This window comes from Ranitomeya variabilis, chromosome 1, assembly GCF_051348905.1.
Source record: "Ranitomeya variabilis isolate aRanVar5 chromosome 1, aRanVar5.hap1, whole genome shotgun sequence".
Taxonomy (NCBI): domain Eukaryota; kingdom Metazoa; phylum Chordata; class Amphibia; order Anura; family Dendrobatidae; genus Ranitomeya; species Ranitomeya variabilis.
Window position 1 is genome coordinate 1,067,917,337 of NC_135232.1, and position 26,327 is coordinate 1,067,943,663.

Sequence of the window (26,327 nt, forward strand, 5' to 3'; positions counted from 1 at the left end):
TGTGCGAGGCTTCATGGTTGTCCTGCTACAACATATCGGTGAGCTGACTCTCCTTTCCCCTTTCCCATATATTCTATAGACTAAGATAGGTACACATTTGTATGTGAAAAACGGACATCTATATGAAGACCAACATTTACAGCAGTACTGTGGCTCAGTGGCTAGCACTATTACTCCGGAGCATTGGGATCCTGGGATCAAATCCCACCAAGCGCAACATCTTCAAGGAGTTTGTATGTTCTCGGTGTTTGTGTGGGTTTCCTCCGGGTTCTTCAGGTTCCACCCACATTATAATTACATACTGATAGGTAACCTACATTGATAGCCCCAGTGGGGACAGTGATGATGATGTCTGTAAAGTGCTGTGGAATTAATGGTGCCATATAAGTGAGTAAAATAAATTTACAAATGTGTGAATAATTGTCTATAGTCCTCCACATTTGAGAAAGGATGATTCTACTTTTCTCACAAACTGATCTACCATAGGTTTATATGATGAAAAAATAGAATCCATTTAATGTTAAAATGTACCAACCCTTTACATTTATAGATAGGATGGATAGAGGGTATCAGGAAAAAAAGTAATTTATCAACACAAGTTCTTCTGCAATACAGACTCTATGTAACAACCCCATTTTTTTTTATATACACGAGGCCCAATTGTCCTTGATTAAACAATAACAAAAAGATCACACTGTACAATCATTCCAATAAATATTAATAGTTGCACTGAGAAATTAAATTACAAGATAAGGGAGACTGCTTCTACCAACCAGTGGTATACAGAACATCTGCTTAAAATGGACATAATGTATTAAGCATTTCCTCAACAGCTTTAAATAACATCATCTGGTGTCCATGATGACCTCTATTATATTTCCCATTATAATTTGTTTTTCTGAAAATTTTACTGTCTTGACTTGCTTTTAAATTTTGACTTGCTTTTAAAGTGCACGTACCCCCTCTCCCAGGTCTCTAGTAGTCCTCATACTCTTCACCAGCTATTGCAGCGGCCAGTGCTGCTAGTGCTTCAGCCACATCTGGATCTATATCATCTTCTAGGACTTCCCCATTTGTAACCACTTTTCTTTTACTGGAACCTCTTGCTGCATTTCTTTCGATCATGAGGTCAATCAATGACGGGAATCTTGACCTCTCTATTGGAACATGTTCATTTGATTGGGAACTGGATCCAGGGTCAGCTTTGTCTGGAGGATCTTTGTTGGGGTCCTGTACATAGTTTGCCTCTTTAGGAAGACTATCAAATTGTATAACTTTTCCAATGTCAGTGGAGGACTCTAAGTTTAAATCACTAGTTTTGACCTCAAGTATTGCACTTTCCGTAAGAGAAATATTTTCCAGTATTGATCCAGACAGCTCATGTTGCATGCATTCTGGCTCGTCTGAATTGGCTGTGTGGTCATTTGGTATATGTTGGCTGGAAAGATGAGTTGACGTCAAGTTGTCAGTAGATTGGGAGGAATAATCATCTTGTTCTTTGACATCTTCTATGAAGTTCTCATTTAAAGCTACATATGGTGAGAAACTTGGTTCCGTGGAGTCGGCATCATCCTTTTTAGCATTGATCTTTTCTGGCGGATTGTACAAATCATGTGAATCAGTGAATCTGTCTCGTTCAATTATGTTGTACCCCTCATTCATAAGTTCACTGATCTTTATAGTTGGTGACTTGGATCGGTCATGCTCGTAGCTGCGTGCTTCATTCACATGTCCATTTGGCGGTAGTTCTTGTGGCTTGAACATATAACTGAAAGACACCAGAATATGACTTCATATAGAATATTACTTCAAAACATATATGCGAATATAAAAATATACTTTGTACCATGTTAGCCAGTAGATAGAAAAATATTAAGATTTGAGAGTCCTCAGTAGTGTTGAGCATTCCGATGCTGCAAGTATCGGGTATCGGCCGATACTTGCTGTATCGGAATTCCGATACCGGGATTCCGATACTCTTGTGGTATCGGGTATCGGGTATCGGAACAACATTAATGTTAAAATGTGTAAAATAGAGAATTAAAATAAAAAATATCGCTATACTCACCTGTCTGACGCAGCCGGGACCTCAGCGCAGGAACCGGCAGCGTTGTTTGTTTAAAATTCCCGCTTTTACATGGTTACGCGAAGTCCCGGCTTGTGATTGGTCAGGGCGGCCATGTTGCCGGGCCGCGGACCAATCACAGCAAGCCGTGACGAAAATACGTCACGGCTTGCTGTGATTGGTCCGCGTCCCGGCAACATGGCCGCCATTAACCAATCACAAGCCGTGACGTCACGGGAGGCTGGAAACGCGCTCATTTTAAAAAGGGCGCGTGTCCAGCCTCCCGTGACGTCACGGCTTGTGATTGGTTGCGTCGCGGTCAACCAATCACAAGCCGGGAGGCTGGACACGCGCCCATTTCAAAATGAGCGCGTCCAGCCTCCCGGCTTGTGATTGGTTGATCGCGGCGCAACCAATCACAAGCCGTGACGTCACGGGAGGCTGGACACGCGCCCATTTTAAAATGAGCGCGTGTCCAGCCTCCCGTGACGTCCCGGCTTGTGATTGGTCAGGGCGGCCATATTGCCGGGACGCGGACCAATCACAGCAAGCCGTGACGTAATTTCGTCACGGCTTGCTGTGATTGGTCCGCGTCCCGGCAACATGGCCGACCTGACCAATCACAAGCCGGGAATTCACGTAACCAAGTAATAGCGCGATTTTTAAACAAACAACGCTGCCGGTTCCCTCGCTGAAGTCCCGGCTGCGTCGGACAGGTGAGTATATCCATATTTTTTATTTTAATTCTTTCTTTTACACATTTATATGGTTCCCAGGGCCTGAAGGAGAGTTTCCTCTCCTTCAGACCCTGGGAACCATCAGGGATACCGTCCGATACATGAGTCCCATTGACTTGTATTGGTATCGGGTATCGGTATCGGATTGGATTCCGATACTGTGACGGTATCGGCCGATACTTTCCGATACCGATACTTTCAAGTATCGGATGGTATCGCTCAACACTAGTCCTCAGTGGTTGATAACATATAATGGCTAACTGAAAAGATGGTAACAAATTACAAGCTTTCGAGACTACTCAGGTCGCTTCATCAGGCATAGAATTCTATGCCTGATGAAAAGACCTGATTGATCAGTCTCAAATCTTGCAATTTGTTACCATCTTTTAAGTTAGCCATTAAAAGGTATCAACCACTGAGGACTCTCAAATCTTAACATTTTTATAAAAAAATATATACAAACTACCGTATATAAAATCTGCTCTCGTCACCAACATATTATAATCGGTTTCCCAACAGATAAAAATGTAACTGAAAAAAATTATTTTACAATTCCTATTATCAGATGACATGTCTGGTGTGGGAAAAGAATCTCTACACCACCAGTGTTTCTTGTCAGAATTGCCAAGAAGAAAAAGATAATGGATTCCTTTCTGCCCAAGACCATCAGGAATGTTTATATAAACCCTTTCATTATAATTAGACCACCTGGGTTGTTGGCATAGAAGTTAAGTATTCTTATCAAGACTTTTAAGAATTCTGCATTAATCTACCAATACTCTAGACCTGCGCTACATTGAGCAGAGGGTTGGACACGACCCTTTAGGTCGCGTCCAATTCTAATACCTATCTGGACCTGACCTCACCTCCTTACTGACCAAAATCCCACAATGTCTGTCTGCTATTTCAGCTTTCTTTTCTGCTCGCTTTCTAAAACTGAACATGGACAAAACAGAATTCATCATCTCTCCCCCTTCTCACTCCACAATCCTATCTATCAATGTCAATGGCTGCTCAGTTTCCCCAGTCCCACATGCTCGGTGCCTCAGGGTGATTCTCGACTCTGCCCTCTCTTTCAAGCCACATATTCAAGCCCTTGATTCCTCCTGCCATCTCAAACTCAAAAATATTTCCCGGATCCGCTCATTCCTTGACCACGAAACCACAAAAACATTAGTGCACACCCTTATCATCTCCTGCCTCGACTACTGCAACCTCCTACTCTCTGGCCTCTCCCCTCTAGCACTCTGACACCGCTCCAATCCATCCTACACTCTGCTGCCAAACTAATCCACCTGTCTCCCCACTATTCCCCAGCCTCTCCCCTATGCCAAGCCCTTCACTGGCTTCCTGTTGTCCAGAGGCTCCAGTTCAAAACCCTAACTATGATGTACAAATCCATCCACAACCAGTCTCCTCCATAAATCTGCAACATGGTCTCGCTGTACTTACCTACCCGCAACCTTCGATCCTCACAAGATCTCCTTCTTTACTCCCCTCTTATCTCTTCTTCCCACAATCGCAAGACTTCTCCCGTGCCTCCCCATACTCTGGAACGCTCTACCCCAACACATCAGACTCTCGCCTACCACGGAAACCTTCAAAAAGAACCTGACGATCACCTCTTCCGACAAGCCTACAGTCCTAGTGTATCCTCACCCATCGCCTGTAGTCTGTGAGCCCGTGGGCAGGGTCCTCTCTCCTTCTGTACTTGTGTGTGCCATGATTTTGCTCATGTTTATTGTACTTGTCTATATTTGTCCCTTTTCACATGTAAAGCACCATGGAAAAATGTATGTCTAATAATAATAATAACATTCTAGGATTCTATGACCACCAGGGATGTGGACATAAACCAATAGAGATGTTAGCATATACATAAAAAACTAATTGTCTGGATACTGTATACAAGTATGTACCCAGTTACTGTGTGGGCACTGTGAATCTGGCTCATGTGCAGGTAATTATTAATGTCATAGGGCTGTGTTGTACCTCTTTTGCACCCCAGTCTTGATGAACTGTTAGCTGAAGTAAAGTGCCAAATTAATTCAGAAGCATGATCCCCTAAATGAATTTCTCACATTATTCAACTGCCATGTGCCACACCAGAAATGGTACTCTAGCTCAGGCTTAAAGGGAACCTATCACCCCCAAAATCAAAGGTGAGCTAAGCCCACCAGCATCAGGGGCTTATCTACAGCATTCTGTAATGCTGTAGATAAGCCCCCGATGTATCCTGAAAGATGAGAAAAAGAGGTTAGATTATACTCACCCAGGGGCGGTCCCAGTAAGATGGGCATCCCCGTCCGGTCCGGGGCCTCCCATCTTCTTACAATGACGTCCTCTTCTTGTCTTCACGTTGCGTCTCCAGCGCAGGCGTACTTTGTCTGCCCTGTTGAGGGCAGAGCAAAGTACTGCAGTGTGCAGGTGCTGGGCCTCTCTGACCTTTCCCGGCGCCTGCGCACTGCAGTACTTTACTCTGCCCTCAACAGGGCAGACAAAGTACGCCTGCGCTGGAGCCGCAGCGTGGCTACAAGAAGAGGACGTCATCGTAAGAAGATGGGAGGCACTGGACCGGACCACGACGCGTATCGGACCGGACCGGACCGCCCCTGGGTGAGTATAATCTAACCTCTTTTTTTTTATCTTTCAGGTTACATTGGGGCTTATCTACAGCATTCCAGAATGCTGTAGATAAGCCCCTGATGCTGGTGGGCTTGGCTCATCTTCGATTTTGGGCATGACAGGTTCCCTTTAAGTACATTTTTGGTGTAATTTTGGGTACTTTAGTTGGATAAATCATGAATTATTCGAATGGACTTGGTCATGTCCCACTCCACCTACTATTTTAAAAGTTGACGGACTCAGATCCATGTAGCCTGAGAGCGGGAGTTTGATGTGCTCCATAAGACTTCAGATTCTTTTTCTTTTTTAGGCCCTCACCAAAATGGCAAATTCTTATTCATTATTCATGATATAGTTTAGAAACTTTTGTATCTGGCATAATTGATTTGGTTTCTAGCCACTATAATCCTATTGTTGTGGCCTCTGTGACATGACCTACAGTTGTAAGTGAATTCTGCCATGCAAGATTTATTGCACAGGTAATTTGAAGAAAATTATGATGACATCGCTGCAGGTTATGTGCACTTATCTCCAAAATTAGTAGTATAAGAATCTAAGAAAAGCACACAGATAGACACACAGAGGGACACACAGCCTTTCCTCTCTGAGTCCTTTCTTTTACCTTTGGGACAAGTCCTCTCCATTGTTTGCAAACAATGCAGTTACTCTGTATAGAACTAGAAACAGGTCCTCTCCACTCAGTATATAAGGGTCAAGGGGCCAAAAAGGACTGAATCATAGCTCTCCAAGGGCCCCACTACAGCCGCATCCGCAGATCTCTGATACGAATGCCCTTGAACATGGCCATTTAGATGTTAAGATATAAAAAATTTTAATATCTCATGAGGCACACCCTGAATAAAGAAGAAACAATGTAGATTTGGACTTTTAGGGGCCTTCAAAATGGACACATTCAACGTTGAACACTGAGCGACAATGTGGCAATTCAATAAGTATTTGATGCCAGCCATGTGTATTGTAACAGTGAGGGGTGTGAATCCACTGCGCCACAGGCTGGTCTTACTTTTGAAGGGGTGTGACTAAGTGTCTACCTGGTTGTCACTAGAGTCTCTTGTGGCGAGGATAGGCATGGCTGCAGGTAGTCACCAGGTGCCATTCCAGGGCAGTCCCTGGACTGAAGATTCAGAGGCACAGAATGCAGTACAGGAGGGCAAAGACAACAGCGTCAAACAGTCCAAGGTCAGGGCAGGCATCACAGGTTCTGGATACGTAGCCGAGGTCAGGAGTGGAGAGTTCAGACAGAATGGGTTGGCAAGCTAGGTCAGTAATGGAGAAACAGAAATGCACAAACACATCACTACCAGGTAGTGATGTGTCGTTCGCGAACGAGCAGACACAAAGAGCCAGCTCCCTGCTGTGAACGATGGGAGCCGGCACGCCAGTGAGAGCCACTAAAATTCCTGAATGGCTCTCACTGGGCGTAAAATCCCGGACTTCGGGAGGCGTAACTCCCCCCACCTGAGCAAAACCCCGCCCACTCTTCAATTTAATTGGCTCTCAGAAGTGGGCGGAATTTCTGCGGTAGGTGGGCGGAGTTTCGGATGCCTGAACAGCTATTCAATAGGGATCCATTTAGGATCCAAAAAGAGCCGTTTTGTGAGCCGAAAGAGCCGGCTCTTTTTGGTGAGCGGAGCCATGAGAGCCGGATCACCAAAAAGAGCCGGACTGCCCATCACTACTACCAGGACCAACAGGCTAAAAACCAACATTTGGGCATAGTGTGGTGGGAGGAGCTGCCAGATATAGAGCCTGCTGAGACAGGATTGTCAGGCAAACCTAATCTTTACACAGCAGAGTTAAATTCCTGCAGAGACCATCTACACCCCCTAAGGCAAAATGGAAACCACCCTAAGATGTAAGATGTAGCAGTGCAGCAAGAGGCAAGATTAAGCGAGCCACGTAATGACCACGGTGCTCTACAGGCATTCATGTTACTGTCATGACATGTATACTGATTGGTGTTCGAAACGAATGTTTGTATGAATGTTTGCAATCATCCGGTGTAAATCAGTTGGCAATACAAATTTCTAATGTTAAGCTCCCATGCACATTACACTAAATTCTGCCCAATCTGCCGGGTTTGGCTGACACTGTAATGTGTAAAAGAGTCCTGCGTAATTGATTTTGGGGAGTTAAAGATCCGGCATGTCCGATTTTGGTCTGCTGATCCTTTTGTAGTAATCGCTTTCAGACGTGGCAGTAGCATCTCTCTCATAGAGCACACAATAACGATCAGCTGGTCTATGGTAAACCCAGCCGAGATGGCTGCTGATTGAACCATCAATCGACCAACAGCCATCCAACATGTATGGCTGGCTTTAGCGCTTCCACTTAGGCCACGCTCACACGCTCAGTGTTTGGTCAGCATTTCACATCAGTATTTGTGATCCAAAACCAGGAGTGGGTGATAAATGCAGAAGTGTTAATGTGTTTCTAGTATACTCTTCCTCTTAGGCCGGAGACACACTGGTGCGAGATACGGCCGAGTCTCGCTGGTTAAAAGCAAGCTGTGGCACCTGCACTCCGGAGCGGAGCGTGCGGCTCCATGTATTGCTATGCAGCTGCACGCTCCGCTCCAGAATGCAGGTGCCACAGCTTGCTTTTAACCAGCGAGACTCGGCCGTATCTCGCACCAGTGTGTCTCCGGCCTTATTGTTCCACTTCTGATTTTGGCTAACCAAATACTGAACGTATGAACGTGGCCTTATTATTTTGGATCAGACAGGACATCAATAGAATATGGTGATACATAATATTTGTGTAGTAAAAATAAGCAGTGTACCTGTTCAGCATTCGGCAGCAGTTGCACCCCATCTGGTTAAGGTCTCTCAATACCTGTTTGTGAAATAATAAAGACAAAATAATTGGGGAAACACAAGTTAAACGGGTTGTGCACAATTCTACATTTATTTTAACCCCCGTAAGTTTTCAATCAATTTTATTTTTTTGTGTTTTACTCTTAATTTTTTTCCTCTTAATCTAAGAGCCATAACTTTTTTATTTTTCCATTGACATAGCCGTAGAAGGGCTTGTTATTTGCGATACGAGTTTTTTTTTATAACCTCATTCATTGTACCTTATAATGTACTGAAAAAAATTCAAGTTAGGTGAAATTGAAAAAAAACTACCCCCAGCTACCATGGAAGCCCTTCTGTATCAGAAGAAGAGGAACCGGAGTGGACTGCCCACCAGGATTGTGCCACTTCAGTACTGCTGTAGAGATTGGCTGCAGCGATCTGAGCGGGCTCCGATTGCTGCTGTTAGAGGCAAGTGCTTTCTGTTCATCTGTGCCAGCACCTGCCCGGTGTAGAGAAGGCTCAGCTCCTAACCTGGCACCATGACCGATATACATCATGGAGCAGTAAGGACATAAAAAGGCTTTCTGAGGATATTCTTTTTTTATTATAGTGTTATAGACATTGAAAACACAAACACACCGATATTCAGTTATCAGGTCCAGCGCTGCCTTTCCACTGGTGCTCCAGTGATTGGTCACAATGGTCAAGTGTGTGGCAGCCTGTAACCAAAGACCACCAGCAGAAAAAAGGGCAGAACTAGACCTAGAGAGGATGAATAGTGGTTTGTTTGTATTGTCTGTAACCCTATATTCGAAAAATTGCCTTTAAGGCTTCTTTCACACTTCAGTCGTTTGGCGTCAGTCACTTCCGACAAAGTGACGGATCGACGGATCCGTCACAATTGTTGAAAAAACGGATGTAACGGATCCGTTTTTTTGACGGATCCGTTACTCGGGGGTTGTATATACTTTTTGGAGCATGCGCAATTGAAAAAAATTGAAAAAACGGATTGGGGCGACGGATCCGTCGAAATAACGGTTGCGACGGATCCGTCGCCCATAGGTGGCCATTCTATGGAATGACGGACGCGACGGATCCGTCGCGATCCGTCATTTCAACGGAGACAAAAAACGTTGCAATGACCGTCAATGTCTAGATGACGTCCGCCAAATTTTGACGGATCCGTCGCATGACAGATGGAACGGACGACCATCCGTCACAATCCGTCGCTAATGCAAGTCTATGGGGAAAAAAACGGATCCGTCGAAAAAAAAAACGGATCCGTTTTTTGAGGAAAATGGCGGATTTAGACTGACGCCAAACAACTGAAGTGTGAAAGAGGCCTAAGGCTGTAAGTACAATACATGGCTGGTTTCACATTAAGGCCACGTTCACACATTCAGTATTTGGTCAATATTTTACCTCAGTATTTGTAAGCCAAAATCAGGAGTGGGACAATCAGAGGAAAAGTATAATAGAAACACGTCACCACTTCTGTATTTATCACCCACTCCTGGTTTTGGCTTACAAAATACTGACCAAATCCTGAATGTGTGAATGTAACCTAAGCATCACTACCAGCACAGTGTCAACTTGGTAAAGTTTATGTGCTTACTCACTGCACCAGTTGGAAAAAAGGTCTCATTTACCCAATGGACACCATGAGAATGAAGAACTTGATAACTGAATTACAATTTCTAACTACAGGGATAAAAAGATATCCTCTACATCTTTACAGAAAGTAAAAAAAATAATAAAAATAAAGCTTTACCTGGGAGGTATTCCATTAAACATCAGACATTGGAGCCACATACCTGTAGAAAGAATAATTGTCTATTAGTAAAGTATAGAAGGTGTGAGAGGCATCATGATGATAACGCATTTAAATACAATAATAATTTTTCTTTTTATAAGGCATTAAAAAGATTAAATGGTGAGCATGTGGCATGAATCATACGGTCATACGCCGGTTACTAATCTACTAAAAAAAAAATTGTTCGGAACAACTCTCGTTTAAAAATGAAACATCGTACAAAGAAGTCTGTAGGATTGCTGAGGCTATGACATCCAACCTAAACTTCATACAAATAGGACTCGGGCACACAATCGTAAAAATCAGACAAGTGCTGAGCCGAGACTAGGCCGCAGCAAAGGGACGGACGTGGGAGCTGTGACCGCTTCCAGTGTAGACGTATGGTACAAAGTTATGACCGGGGCCATGTTTCAGGGAACGAAGGTGGAGAGTGTGAAGCGTGGGCAGACTAACTCACCAACCTGGGACTTGCGGACTAGTGGATAGTATGGTTGAGCAACGTTGGGGCCTGTGTGTCATTTTGTGTTGCCTAGAGTGCGACAACCGTGACGGGCCCAGAAGTGACAGTGACGCCCTTAAGGTTGGGGTATTAGTACTAAGACATCACTGGCGATAAGTTATTTAATGGTAATAATAGAACGACGGTGTGTAAGAAGCATTGTGTCAATATCCTGTTCATCTGAACTACTGTATTCTTGGAACATAGCTTGTGTTATTTTCCCTATTTGTGCTATCCCTTGATATTGGGTCAAAGGCACCTGGTCCTTTGTGTTAATCGAATAAATAGCAGCTGGTTTAAGTACCACTGCCTCCTCATTGTCTGCGCTGTTGCATCCGCGTAACTGTTAACACTCACACAGGGCAGTGAATTCGCAGCTATTGATGCATTATTAAAGAGAACCCGTCAGCAGGTCAACTGGGCAGATTTTGCTCTTGTTTCATTCCTGCTGCTCCCCTAAGTATTTACTTTTTTTAAATCTAACATCTGGTTATAGATAAGCACTAATTTTTATTTATTTTTTTTTAAACCAAGGGTATGTGGTTCATATGGTAATTATCCAGAGTAGCCTAAAGACAAGTCCATTTGGTTAAGGCAATTAAAATTTCCACATTTTTTAGTGTAATTTTTAGTGTTTGACACTAGAATATAGCAGGAAAATAATTTCAATATGATTCAGAAATTATTAATTTCCTTGTACTTTTAACTCCTCAATGACCGCCGATATCCATTAAAATGACGTCATTACGTGGCCTTATTCCCTCGGAAATAAGCAAATAGTGCCTCCCTTTGGGCAAAATTCTCACCAGTGACAGCTGTATATAACAGCTGACACCCTGCGGTATCAGCCTCTGCCAGGTTTGGCACCGATCGGGGGCAATTTAGCCAATAAGTAAGTGATTAAAAAGGGGTTAAAAGACCCCCTTTGACAGGATCTACCACCCACAATTGTAATTGTAAGTGCTCTGAGGTAATCTAATGACCCCAGGGTATGGTAGCCTGTTAGATCTCACTGTTTCAGAGTCTAACAGGCTAAGTCAGTGGGACATTGACAGGTCTCAGTCACTGCACTACACGAGTACTGCAGTGCATGAGACCAGTGATTAAAATGAAAAATATACATGTCCAACAGTGGGACAAAAAAAGTTGAAATATGTAAAACAAACAAAAAAGAGCACAAGAATCACGAAAAGCCGATTCAACACTAAAAACGCAGCCTTTGAGAAAAAGCAAAAAATAAAAAAAGTACATCTTACAGAATAAAGTAAAAAATAAGACAAAATATGCCCAAAATGTCTTTTTTTATCATATGATCACACAAAAAATAGAATGAAAAGCAATCAAAAAGTCATATGTAAAAAAGAAGGGTTTTAATGAAAGCACCAAATCGTCCCTCAAAAAAACAAGCCCTAATATGACTCATTCAGGAGAACACAAAAGAAATTACATTGCTCAGAATATGATGGTGCAAAAACAAATAAACTTTTGCAAAATATTGTTTTTAGCATGTAAAAGTGACAACTAGTGATGAGCGAGTATACTCATTGCTCGGGTTTGCCCGAGCATGCTCAGGCAAACCCGATGTTGTGAATTTGCTTTTTGCTCCCTCTAGTGGTTACTAGTTTTTTGACTCTGGTTTTTCTGTCATTCCTTTTATCCGCACCTGGGTCGTTAGTTAGGGGTGTTGCTATATAAGCTCCCTGGACCTTCAGTTCAATGCCTGGCAACGTAGTTATCAGAGCTAGTCTGCTGTGCTCTTGTCTACTGATCCTGGTTCCAGTTATATCAGCTAAGTCTGCCTTTTGCTTTTTGCTATTTGTTTTGGTTTTGTATTTTTGTCCAGCTTGTTCCAAATCTATATCCTGACCTTTGCTGGAAGCTCTAGGGGGGCTGGTGTTCTCCCCCCGGACCGTTAGACGGTTCGGGGGTTCTTGAATTTCCAGTGTGGATTTTGATAGGGTTTTTGTTAACCATATAAGTTACCTTTCTTTATTCTGCTATCAGTAAGCGGGCCTCTCTGTGCTAAACCTGGTTCATTTCTGTGTTTGTCATTTCCTCTTACCTCACCGTCATTATTTGTGGGGGGCTTCTATCCAGCTTTGGGGTCCCCTTCTCTGGAGGCAAGAAAGGTCTTTGTTTTCCTCTACTAGGGGTAGCTAGATTCTCCGGCTGGCGCGTGTCATCTAGAATCAACGTAGGAATGATCCCCGGCTACTTCTAGTGTTGGCGTTAGGAGTAGATATATGGTCAACCCAGTTACCACTGCCCTATGAGCTGGATTTTTGTATTCTGCAGACTTCCACGTTCCTCTGAGACCCTCGCCATTGGGGTCATAACACCCGAGCAACGAATATACTTGCTCATCACTAGTGACAACGGATAAAAAAAATGATACATCTGGTATCTCTGTAATCATACTGACACGACAAACAAATCGGTATTATCACTTTTACTGCACAGTGAACTGCGCCAAAAAAATACAAAATAAAAACAACTGAATTCCTTTTCTTTACACACATACCGCACAATAAACTGTGCAAAAATAAAAATAAGAACTATTCTTGTACAGCTGCCCATTTGTTCCTTAATTCTCACTCCCAAAAATTTGGAATTAGGCTTGGGTCACATTTATCCTGCACTCTCCGCTGAGCACTTCTCATTTCCGTGTAAATCCCATAAACGCAATCCAGACAAAACCCCTGACTGAACCACTCATTTGAGGCACATGGAGTCCCTTTGGATGCCATCTAATCTCTGTTCCGGTGGTGTCACTTTATTTTAGGCATCTTTTTAGCGCACAAGTGTGGACGACAACAGTTCTGTGCACGCCTAAAATTATGGATACCACTGGAGGAGAAGATAAAAAGAATCCAAAGTGCCTCCATCTGCCTCATTAGAGTGGGTGATTCTGTCAGGGATTTCATCTCAATCGCATTTTTGTAGGATTTACACGGAAATCCCGATGTAAGCACTCTATGTAGAATGCAAGAATGTGATACAGTCTTATACTGAAAGTGATCAAAAAATATAATGTGCCCCAAAATATTACTAATAAAAACCTTCATTTATCCTGCACAAAACCAGCCCCCACTCAGGGTCCCGTCATCTGTCACTGGAAATATAGGGGTTCCCACATTACTGGTAAGCGACATTTTCTCCTATTACCCAGCGTGGAAATTATACATTTGGTGGTAAAAAATGTAAAAAGTAAAATGTAATTTTTTGTTTTCACATCTTAATGCTAAGATGTTTTGTGAATCACTGGTAGGTTAAAAACGGTAAGTACATCAATAGATGTGTTCTTTGAGAGGTCTTATTTCCAAAATGTGGTCACTTGTGGGAGGTTTCTTCACAATCTATTCCAGACACATTTACACTCCAAAAATCAGTTAGTGCTTTTGCTTTTCCGAGCCCTGCCATGTGCCCTAAGAGCAGGGGTTTTTTTTTGTTTTTTTTTACCACATATGGGTTATCGTCGCATTCAATAGAAATTGTGTAACAAATTTCTGGGGTCCATTTTGTCCTATTATCCATCGTGAAAAATACAAATTTGGGGCTAAAACAACATTTTAGTGGCAAAAATGCAAATTGTCTATTCAGAGAGGAAGAGGACTAGCACTTTAGTGCCCCGATAGGAAGTAGCGATCCTAAAAGTCAATGTCGACCTTTTAACGAGCCTTGTCACATGACCTAAGATAAAAGCTTTTATCCTTTGTCATGTGACAAGTCTTGTTAAAGGGTCAACATTGACTTTTAGGAACGCTACTTCCTATACTTTGCACTTGAGTTCTAGTTCTCTTCCTCTCTGAAGAGACAATTTGCATATTTCCCAGGGGAGAACTGCGGCTTAAAAGTCTCATCTCTGCATGCTTAACATGTCCCTCGCTGCAAAGAGAAATGTTACTCCTTGGATCCTAGTGTAATTTTTGTTTTTACATCTACATTTTAAAAAGTTCTGTGAAGCACCGATGGATTCATCATGCTCAACACAGTCCTAGATGAATTACTTGATGAATCTAGTTTCCAAAATGGGGCCACTTATGGGGGTTTCTGCTATTTTGGTATATCAGGGCCTCTGCAAATGAGACATGGGGTCTGCAATCTATTCCAGCCAAATTTACGTTCCAAATACCAAATGTCACTTCTTCCCTTCTGATTCCTGCTGTGTGCCAAAACAGTACTTTTTGATTACTTGTGGGGTATCGTTGCCCTCAGAAGAAAGTGGGTAACAAAATGTGGGGTCCACTTTTACGGTTTCCTCTTGCAAAACTGAAAAATTTGGAGGTAAAGGAAAATGATGCAGATGTAAAGTAGACATGTGGGAAATGTTATTTATTGATTATTTTGTACCACCTGGCTAATTGGTTTAAGGATTAGATAGATAGAGATTTTGATAATTGCTAATTTTTCACCAAAATTCTGATATTTTCACAAATAAATACAAAACATATCAACCTAAATTTACCACTAACATAAAGTACAATGTGTCACATAAAAATAATCTCAGAATCAGTGGGATCTGTTGTAGTGTTCCAGAGTTATTACCAAATTAAGTGACACTGGACAGATTTAAAAAATTTGGCCCGGTCACTAAGGTCAAAATTGTTTAAAAAAAAACCAAAGTGGCTTGGTCAGTAAGGGATAAACTATGAATAGCAAAAAAACTGAAAATGCCAAATATCATTCCCCCATCTGTGCTATAACTTGAAAAAAGGGGAGAAGAAAAATAAAGAGAAGAGAATCTGATATTTATTTTCGTATCAAAACTGATTTCATTTTAAAAATGAAATATTTTCTGCAAAAAATATCAATAAAACCTCTATATTAACCTAGAGTTTCCCTCGGATTCAGAATCTTTACACATTCTCCTTTTCTCCATTTTGTCACATGCGTTTTTATCGTCCTATTTACTGAGGTTCCTCTCTGTATTTTGCCTTCTTGCCAGCATGGTTACATGGATGACATGCTGCTTTTTTATTATACCCTATAGGCACAAACTACATAACAGCTGCACGTCTCTCAGATAGGAGCACTTTTTTTTTATTTATCTCATGTCAGAAGCTGCTGCACCCATAGTGCTGTGCAGTGATCATTTAATTTGGAAATGTATTAAGTTGCAAAATTGCAACCTGATCTGCCTATCAATACCAGCAGAATAAGCCTCAGTGATGGGCAGCACTCGATGATGTCCATAAAACAAGGGCAAATCAGGTCATACAGGGGAACGCTTGCCGTCACCAGTATATTGAAGGCTTTCCAATTGAATGGTGAACATCTCAGTTGCTAATATTATAAAATCTCTACTAGATGAAGGCTGGTAATGTCACAATGGGGCACTGTTGTTGCCTAATGGCATCCTGTGATAATCTAATGACTTTTGCATCAGGGGACTCATGTGCTTGACGCCTACGTTTATATGCATTGTTTTTGTCTGAGCGATGCTGTTGCTTTCCTAGAGTCTCATTTGCCCTTTGTTGTCTTCGACATTGTGCCTTTCATTGTCATTGGCGTACTTTTTAGGAGGAGCCATGTTGGCATTGATATTTGCTTTTGGTGGTTTTCCCACGAACAAAAGTTCATTTTAAAAATTGTGTGTGTCTGACTGTGTACTGAACATACCACAGCTCCTGGGCAGGGGAGGAAGTAAAAGACAATACTGACATTACCTCAGGAGATCGCAGAAAATACACTTTGTAAGGTAAAATATTTTTTAAAAACAGTCAGTGAAATATTTTACCTCACAAAATGAATCCACTGTGATCCCCTGCTGTAATGTCAGTATTATCTTTTGCTTCCTCCCCTGCCCAGGAGATGTGGTATGCTCCGTACACGGTCAGACATAGTCAATTTTTAAAATGAACTTTCGTTCATGGGAAAACCCCTTTAAAAAGCAAATATCAACGCCAACATGGCTCCTCCTAAAAAGTACGCCAATGACAATGAAAGGCACAATGTTGAAGACAACAAAGGGCAAATGAGACTCTAGGAGAGCAACAGCATCGCTCAGACAAAAACAATGCATATAAACGTAGGCGTCGAGCACATGAGTCCCCTGATGCAAAAGTCATTAGATTATCACAGGATGCCATTAGGCAACAACAGTGCCCCATTGTGACATTACCACCCTCCATCTAGTAGAGATTTTATAATATTAGCAACTGAGCTGTTCACCATTCAATTGGAAAACCTTCAATATTCTGGTGACGGCAAACTAGGGATACCTGCAAAAAGGCTCGTGTTGCCTGCCATGCGGGTACTGTCCTACATATAGGACAGAGAGAGAGAAGACCTTGTTTGAAGCCTTAGGCAGCAAGGGACGCACACTGCAGCGCAGTAAGGAAGACTTTCAACCCCACCTGGCTAAAGGGACTCCAAATCGCTTCCAGGCTGGCCGTACCTCACCATCACCTGTTACCGGTACCCTGGACTGTGCCTGCATACTATCAGTAAAAGGTAAAGAGACTACAACCTTGTGTCCTCCTGTGGAAAACCATACCATCCCTGATGCAATAACACCATCCCCAGTGGACCCCTTTAAGCAGTGTAGGTCATCCCTGACCAAATACCACAGGTGGCATCACGAACATTCTTTATTCAAAACAACCCCTTTAAAGATTTTCCCTTTAACTTGGACACCCAGGGCCATGGACTGGGTAACTGCCACCGTGACTACCCCTGTAATGACCACCGGACCCGGCCCACGTACCCCAAGGTCCTAGCGGGCACTCCAATAATACTACACTATAACAACACTACCATGAGAGAGGCAGATTTATTAATGCCTGATTAGAGAGATTACCACTAGATCATTGTCTCACGCCATGTGACAGATTTGGTGCATCTTGCTTTATATTTAGGCATTTATCCCTACGCCACTTCATGGACGACTTACTTTAGGCCAATATTTTGCAGTAAGATTTTCGTCAATTTTAAGCCATGCTTTTTCAGAAAATCATCCCAAATCCCTGTTAGCCACAACCCTCTTTCTAAGACCGAGGTCACACTTATGAGAGCAATGCGAGAAACTCACACGAGTCTCTCGCATCAATACCTGGCACTCAAGACCGGAGCGTTCAGCTCCATGTATTTCTATGCAGCTGAACGCTCCGGTCCCGAGTGCCGGTGGCAGTGTCGGGTATTGATGCGAGAGACTCGTGTGAGTTTCTCGCATTGCACTCGCAAGTGTGACCGCAGCCTAAGGATTGTAAAATATTTGTATTGCTCATAGATTGCATCAGATTTAGCAATTTTTTTGGTACAACCTATGACCACTATATCATTAGATGAAAGTCAGCTGAACCAGCTGATTTCGGCAGGATCAACCAACCATCTAATTCATATAGGGGCCTTGTGGCTGCACCCAAACCAATTATCTAGAGGGACATAAGAATTGGGCATCTGTACTTTAATGGCCTGATCCTTTAGTTCGGTGGGGAGATTAGCCGCTAACAGATGATTCTAGCAGCGTCCCTCTCATAGATTATGCGAATAGCCTCTTCAGAGAGGAAGAAGACTTGAACCTCTAGTACAACTATTGATGAGGGGCAAATACCCTGAAACCTGAAATGTGTCTGCAAATGAAGTGTCTGGTTCGGCTTCTTAGTCATGTGGCAAGACTCATTAAGGGTCTATGTCGACTTTTAAGATTGTTGCTTCCAATAGGTAGCTAGAGTACCTGTCCTCTTCGTCACTAAACAAGATATTTTCATATTTACATTTCTGGGGGAGCATTGCATGGCCTATAAGTCTCCTTACACTGGCTTAGAGTTCTCCACAAGGAGAAACTTTACCCGTTAGACCACTGGAGCACTCGCTGGGCTAAGTGCTCCTTAGTATGGGAGCTGCGTTGGAGATCGTTTGCTGCCAGCTATCTAATCTACATACTAGCATTAAACCATTACTATGGGGTATTTAATTTGACCCATTATTTTCATTTAAACACAATAATGATATCAGATGTAATCAAAGATTGCTCTTTGGGTCTCCATAGCAATCGTAAGAGAATGTGGCCTCCATCCTTGGTCCCTGAAGTTTAACAGGATACCTATCAATGCTGACAATGACTTGTTAAAGTGCACTGTTGAATCATTTGATCAAGGGGTATGAAAAAATGAGCTTTTATAAGGATCCCCATTGTAACCCAGTACAGTGAACGCTCCACATTAAACAGAGCTACCTCTCAACAACAGAAAGATGACAATGAGAAAACATGGATGAATTTACCATATTAATGAAAATGCTATTTTCTGAGAAATTATTGATTAAAGTGAGAACGCGATCTTAATGGAAACCTTCACATTACTAAAAGACAAGCATATGGTCCACGTCTTATGGTACGAAGCTGCATGCTTAATCGGACATATGGCTGAACATCTGGTAAGACAGAACCAATTGCAGACTGCGAGCAAAGCTCTTAATGAAATCATAGGTGAAATGTTTCCATGGCTGCACATGAGAAGTCATATTGCCAATCTGTGCCTTGTGTGATATGCGCAGCCCATGTACAAAGCACACGGCTGGGACAGCATGGTAAATAGTCCTCCCTGAGCACACATTACGTCACAAATGCAAAGTGCGAGGCACAGACGTCTTATCTGGAGGCTCTGTGCCTTTTATTGGAAACAATTTACATGTTGGCTGAATAGTCGCAGCCAGCGAGCGTTACACAAACCACCGCACCCTTCTTTGTTCTCCACTGCTCATCAATTTTAATACAAGTCCTTAGGACATATATATTAAATGCTACCAGACCTGAAAAGTCTAGAGTAATTCCAGTGAGAATCCTGGATGGAAACCAACTTCTGTCTCACCCTTTTCTTATCAGTATGTTTAATATGTTGCTGGCGTGTTGTATCTGAAGGTTATGTGATGCTGTACTGTGCCATGTTCCCTATGGGTGGTGCTTTCCTCTATGTTACGGTGGCTTCCAGGTGGTATGTCACATGGCGCCTGTGAGGAACATGTCCAATGTCAAGGTATTGGAGATAATTGTCTGGGTCCCCTAATGAGGTGTGTTGCTGGGACGCGGTGTCCACTGTCACTTTGTATGGTGTATTAGGAAGATACTATTTAGTGAGTAATTATGGTGCACTTTTGGGCGTGAGCTTGTAGTGTGATGTTACACTCTGATGCGGTCCTTGGAGAACCAGAACCTGAGCCATATCTTCCCACATAGTGACGTCAGCTGACTGCAAATGGCTACTGAATTATATACAGATGAGCAGGCTGGAGAGGAATGGTCTCTGTATTTTAAGTCCATACAGGAGGAGTACCGAGTCCTCCTCCATGCTGATACTGAGGCGCAAGAAGTGAGTCTCCATGCGTGATAGTGAGGGCTAAGGCTAAGTTCACATTTGCGTATTTTTGCGCAGCGTATCATCTGCATACGCAAACGCATGCCAAAACGCATTCAAACGCATTTTTACACAGCGGTTTTTATCTGCATCAGCTTATGCATGACGGCAAAAAAAACGCTGCGTGTGCATGCATTTGTATGCGTTTTTGCCTGCGTTTGCATTGTTTATCCGCATGCGCTTGATATTTCCAGGAGGGCGTGTCTCAATGGGCATGTCTCAGTTAGTTCCTGGACATGCGCACTCCGAAGTACGCAAGCGCATCGAACGCATGCGTGCGCAAGGACATGCGTATGCATGCGTTCCCATAGACAGTAATGCGTTTTTTTAACGCACTCATCTGCATGCGCATGCCTGCACATATTAGATGGATTTTTGACACCTCCAAAAATGCAACATGTTGCGTTCGCCGAACCCCGCCGCACATGCGAAATGACGCATGCGTACGCAAAAGCATGTCCGTGCGTACACCATGTTAAATATATGTACGCATGACGCATGTGGATGTATGCGGATCAAACGCTGCGCACACAGATGCAAATGTGAAACCAGCCTAAGAAAAAGTAAAAAAGTAAAAAAAAAAAAAAAAAAAGGAAAATTGGACTGGAAATAAAGTCATCACTAATCTGCCGACCCACACATATTATTCTGACTAAAGACTGTTCATGTTTCGTGCCTGCCTGAGCACCGCTATGATTGTAGACCCTTTGGAAGTGTAAACCATTGTGCTGTGCACCTCTTCCAATGTGTAACCACGAAGCTTTTGTGCCTCTGCGAAGAAAAGGCCAAAAGATTGTTCCACTTGAAAACTGGAACAACAGCAGACGCATAAGTCATAGCTGTATACATCTATGACAGTTCACTGTAAGGCTCAGGCCTCCACGCTCCTCATATCCCATATCCATCTTCTCCCTCTGTGCTGGACTGTCCATTGCTGGCTGCAGAATGAAGGAATTAAAGATCAGTTCGCTTGTTCTGACGGGAGAGTTTTATCTGTTTTTTCCTGAGCTCCTATCAGCTGATTTATGACCACATGAAGGTTCACCTCTCCTTTTTAATGTGGTTTATGGTCATAAATCAGCTGATAGGATCTCTGTAAGAGACATATATAAGAGCTAAAGTGCACCTATATTGCATGATTATCGGGAATGAGTGTTTCTAGGAATGCTCTTTTCCGGATTATCCTGCAGGCCGCCAGTGATCCAATTTGCTTTGCTCAAAAGATGATCATTCTAGACTGCACACTGTATAAGCAAGCCAAGTGCTGCCGAGAACACTGACAGTGTACGTGCGCTGAACGATCTACTACTGATCATTCTTCGTGCATCTGAAGCATGGTCTACCTATCCGAACAAGTTTCCAATCGGTGGCCATTTAATGGGCCGGATGAGTAGCGTAACCTTTTCACCCCAACCATCAAAACGAGATCAATGATGGATTTTAATGATAGGGGTATTCTCAAGTTTAAAAGTTATCCAGCATCCATAAGATACAGGATAACTTTCCAATTGCTTTGAGTCCAACTGCTAGGACTCAACTTATGGGAATGCTAAAGACCGGTCAAGCGCTGCTCTTCCAAACCTTCTGATTCCTCCACAAAGCAATTTTAAGAAGAAAAATCAAATCAGAACTTTCTTTTTTTTTAAATTTTGCATCAATAAGATTTTGCGTTCTGTTGCCCGCTTTATCACATTATATTAGCTGATTCCAAAATAGACATGGATGTGGTGGGAGTCGGAGGGTTTCTTAATGAATTTATACCTATGCTGTGGTTTTCTCTAGCAAAAGTTTGTGAATGAGTAAGTTCTGCCCTCACTCCATGAAATCTGCCATAAAATAGCTTGACGCTAGAACCACATGGCTACTTGTGTTGTGTGTTGAGTTGTCGTTGCCGTCTTTGCCTCATGCTCCTCCGTAGAAATTATCGACGCTCCCCAATCCCCACATCTGTATCAGCACTAAGGTTATGTGGTTTAGATATAGGGACACTGACGAATAATGTGAATTTTGGATAGCTTTAGGAGCCTAGGTCAGATTCATTTCCATACCTTTAGTCCTTTTCATTAATGTTACATTTACATAGTGTGTGGGAAGTCCTTTCTGAAGTTTCTCACTCTTACAAAAGAAGTTTAGTGCATGTCAAGGACAAAAGGATTGGGCATTCCTCTGCATAACAATGTTGTCACAGGGCAAAGAAAGGAAAAAAGGCCCCATGTCAATGTGAAATAGCTGAAACCTTTGTCATCCCAGTGTCCCCACCAAAGTCAATGCCGCAGAAGACACACCTCATGGAAAGAGGAATAGTCTCCAAAATCATCTCATTATTCGTTCAAAGCTAAGATAGCAGAGCGTACCTGTACTGGCCCCTAACAACACAAAACGGCACTGATTTCTCTCTAAATCCTAAATGATTACATCTACTCAGCGACCACACAACCACTTACCAACGATCATGGCCAGGTCGTATCGCTGGTCGTGATCGTTGGTAAATCGTTATGTGAGACGGTACCCTTATACTGCTGAGAATCTACACCAGGTGTTTGCCATCTAATCTGAGAGCGGCATGATGAAGAGACCGAGACCCTGATTCCAATGATCATTTACAGACCTCCTTGCTCTAGTAAAATATCTGTTTTATCAGGAGGATAATATAAGTAGAGGACTGGTAAACCTGCTGCCATGTAGTCCTCCAAAATCATGAACTCTCTATAATCCTGCCCCCACCACTGATTTGCTGCTTTCTGGCTATGCACAGGGTACACAGAAAGCTGCCAATCATTGGTGTGGGTGGGGTTATACAGAGCTCAGCATTCAGAGAACGGTTAGATCTGTAGCATATAAAACAGTGGTTTCATTAAAACTGTAGCAAGCACATCAGTAAGTGAAACTGCCCCTACGTCATGCCGCTCTCAGATGGGATAATGGAAACCTGGTGACAGATTCCCTTTATCCTAACTACATTGGAAATTATAGGGGACATATTTATGAGCTGGAACAGATTTGTGCTATAATTTCAAACAGTTTCTGTCATAAATTACAATAAATCTGTCACACTGTGGATGGCATTCCCAGTAAGCCCCTCAAAAGTGCATTTAAAAAAAAAAAAAGGCAAAAATTCTAATATTTTTTTCACACATACGGCTTTGTAATTCCACAATTGTGGCACATGACCGTTCATTAATTCCCTGCAGCTAATATCTTATGTAGATTCTCGGGGACTGTTGGAGTATCGCTTACTAATCAGAGCACAGTTTTTAAGCCACTCATCTAGATTCCGATTTACATGTTATGTAATTTACTTGTTCACATTCGCTAAAAGAAAGGAGAAAAATTCACAAAGAAGGCCAAAATAATCAAAAGATTTGTCATCCTTTTTGGTGTGTTATAGCCTGTATCAGTATTGTTGATGGGTGAGGGTCACTGTGTTGAGACCCCCACTAACTTACAGACCAAGACGATCTACTGAGCTCGTGCACTGCTCTAAGTGTTTCAGACTATTAATTTTTCATTTTGCAGGGGAGGGGAGTCTTCTATACATATATTTCTGTCACACTAAAGTCAGAGCAGGAAAAGCAAGAAATCAGCTGAAGTACATTGAAGGAAATGAATCCATTGTGATCCATATTCATCTCATCATCAGTGGTAATGATAATTATTTTTAATTGATCTTGAAAACTTGATTTTGCAGTGAAATAGCTGTTTTGTCTATAAACACTGCAGCCAGTGCAATTGGACACAGAGTTTTGGTGGATGAAGCAAAGGAGCATTTGTGGCCACTGACCCTGAGAACATCTGATCGGCGGGGGTGCTGGGTGTCGGACCGACCGATCAGACACTGGTGACCTATCCTAAGGATAGGACCTAAGGAAAGATCATCAGTGATAAAGCAGCGGACAACCTCTTTAACCCCTTTACCCCACAAGCCTGTTTTCACCTTCATGACCAGGTCAAATTTTACAATTCTGATCACTGTCACTTTATGTGGGTATAACTCTGGAACGCTTCAACGGATCCTGAGACATATTGTACCTCATGATAGTAGAAAAATGTGATCAATAAGACTTGCGTTATAGGAAATTTGGCAAACATTTTGCAATGTTCAAACTTTTATGCCCTTAAATCAGAGAGTTATGTCACACAAAATAGTTAATAAATAACATTTCCCACATGTCTACTTTACATCAGCACAATTTTTGAAACACTATTTTTTTTTTTATAGAAAGTTATAAGGGTAAAAAGTTGACAGCGATTTCTCATTTTTCCGACAAAATTTACAAAACCATCTTTTTACGAACCACCTCACATTTGATGTCACATTAACAGAAAATACCCTATATTAATAAAATTCTAAAACCTGCACCCCTCAAGGTGCTCAAAACCACATTCAAAACGTTTATTAACCCTTCAGGTGTTTCACAGGAATTTTTGCAATGTGAAAGGAAAAAATGAAAATTTATTTTTTCACAAAAATGTTACTTTAGATGCAATTTTTTGATTATCACAAGCGTAACAGGAGAAAATGGAACGCCATATTTATTGTGCAATTTCTCCTGAGCATGATGAAACCCTATATGTGGGGAAAAACAACTATCTGGGCGCACGGCAGTGCTTGGAAGGAAAGGCGCACTGTTCGACATTTTGAACACAAAAATGTCTGGAATCAAGAGCGGATGCATTTGGAGAGCCCCTGATGTGCCTAAACAGTGGAAACCCCCCACAAGTGACCCCATGTTGGAAACTAGAAACCTCAAGGAAATTATCTAGATGTGTGGTGAGCACCTTGAACCTCCAGATGCTTCACAGAATTTTTTAACGTTGAGCCGTGAAAACCAAAAATTGAATTTTTTCCAAAGATGTTCTTTTGGCCCCAATTTTTTTATTTTCACAAGAGTAACAAGAGAAAATGGACCCCAAAAAGTGTATTGAAATTTCTTCTGAGTACACCGATATCCCATATGTGGGCGCACGGCAGGGCTGTGCAATACTGCTTAGTCATAAGGATAGAATAGTTTGCAGACTCCACATACAGAGCCACTGGGTGCTAAAAGAACAGAATCCCCCCTCAATTGACCCCATTTTTTAAATTATACCCTTTTGAGAATATACCTACAGGTGTAGTGATGATTTTGACTCCATGGGTGTTCTCTAAAAACAAGCAGCAGTGGATGTTGCTCAGTGAAAAGTGCAAACTGTCGTTGTAGTGACCAGTATGTTGTCATGACCAGTACATTGTAGTGCCCAGTACGTTCTAGTGAACAGTACAGGGTAGTGAACAACTTGTGCTTCTGGAGACTTGCACATGTAAACAGAAATGCCAAACATGTGGTCGCTAAATGGGGTTTTGGCACAATGTGGGACTCAGAAAGAAGGGGGCATGTGGATTTGTGAGCACAGGATTCATTGGATTTCTTTTGGGAGGGGAGCCTTTTCACTTTTCCACAGCCTTTGTGCTACCAGTAACATGGAAGCCCCCTACATTTCCATTAAAAGAAGACGGACCTGAGTGAGGACTTTTTTTGTCAATTGATTTGGAACATTTTACCTAACATTTGGCTTCACATTTATCTTGCGCTCTTTGTTGGGCACTTATATCGAGGTTTCCATCTAAGTCCCCTATTGATGCGATTCAGATGAAACCCCCAAGGGACGTTGGAATGGATATTCACTATAATGAGGCAAAAAGTTACTCTGGACTTTGTTTTGGCCTCTGTTCTTTTCAGAAGTGCACAAAACTGTGTTTGACCACGCTGCTATGCACGCCTAAAAACAAGAACACTGCTGGATCACAGGCCAGACAGATTCCATCTGCCTCATTATAGTGAATGTTCTGCCTGGGGTTTCGTCTGAATCACGTATTTCAGAGATTTACATGGAAACATCGGTGTAAGCGCAGGATAAATGTGAGCCAAACCTTACGCGTTGTTTGGGAGGCAGAATGAACAAATCAATAGTAGATGAAAAATTGTTTTTTAGCAATGGCAATTTTTTGATGGCAGAATAAACTTGAGTTTTTGGAATTTGTCACCATGAATTGATGCTGGTTTCTTCTGTTTATGCATACTTTGACTTTTAGCAGTCTGATCTCAGTTATAAAGCATAGCAGGAGCATTACTATGCTTTATAATTGTCAGTTTTGCACTGACATAAGTTAGTTAGATCACCCACAGAGCATGTTCTACCTAACTTGCTAAAACATGGTGACCCGGATGTCGTTATAACGACATCTGATCACCATGGCAAAGATCGAGCCCCCTAGATGACGTTGCGGGGTATGCCAATCCCCTCCCTCTGCCTGACATCTAAATGCTGTGATTAATATTGATTGCAGCATTTAGGGGGTTAATCTTCAGGGAGCGCTCCTGGCATTGAGTGCTGGGTGTCAGCTGTCATATCAGCTGAACACCTGGTGGCGATGG

General features: G+C 42.4%; 1 protein-coding gene across 2 annotated transcripts in view; it reads right to left on the minus strand.

The window, feature by feature from the left end:
• Positions 1–452: 452 nt before the first annotated feature.
• PGCKA1 (PDCD10 and GCKIII kinases associated 1) overlaps positions 453–26,327 on the minus strand; it is an 80,509-nt gene continuing 54,634 nt past the window's right edge. The window contains exons 3-5 of one of the 2 annotated variants that reach the window (XM_077279927.1): positions 10,018–10,060; positions 8,231–8,283; positions 453–1,768 (exon numbers count right to left, since the gene is read on the minus strand). In XM_077279927.1, the coding sequence (XP_077136042.1) occupies positions 976–1,768; positions 8,231–8,262 (825 nt within the window). In that variant the 5' untranslated portion in view covers positions 8,263–8,283; positions 10,018–10,060 and the 3' untranslated portion in view covers positions 453–975. The remainder of the gene's footprint in view (positions 1,769–8,230; positions 8,284–10,017; positions 10,061–26,327) is intronic. The other variant, XM_077279926.1, reaches the window with a different exon arrangement.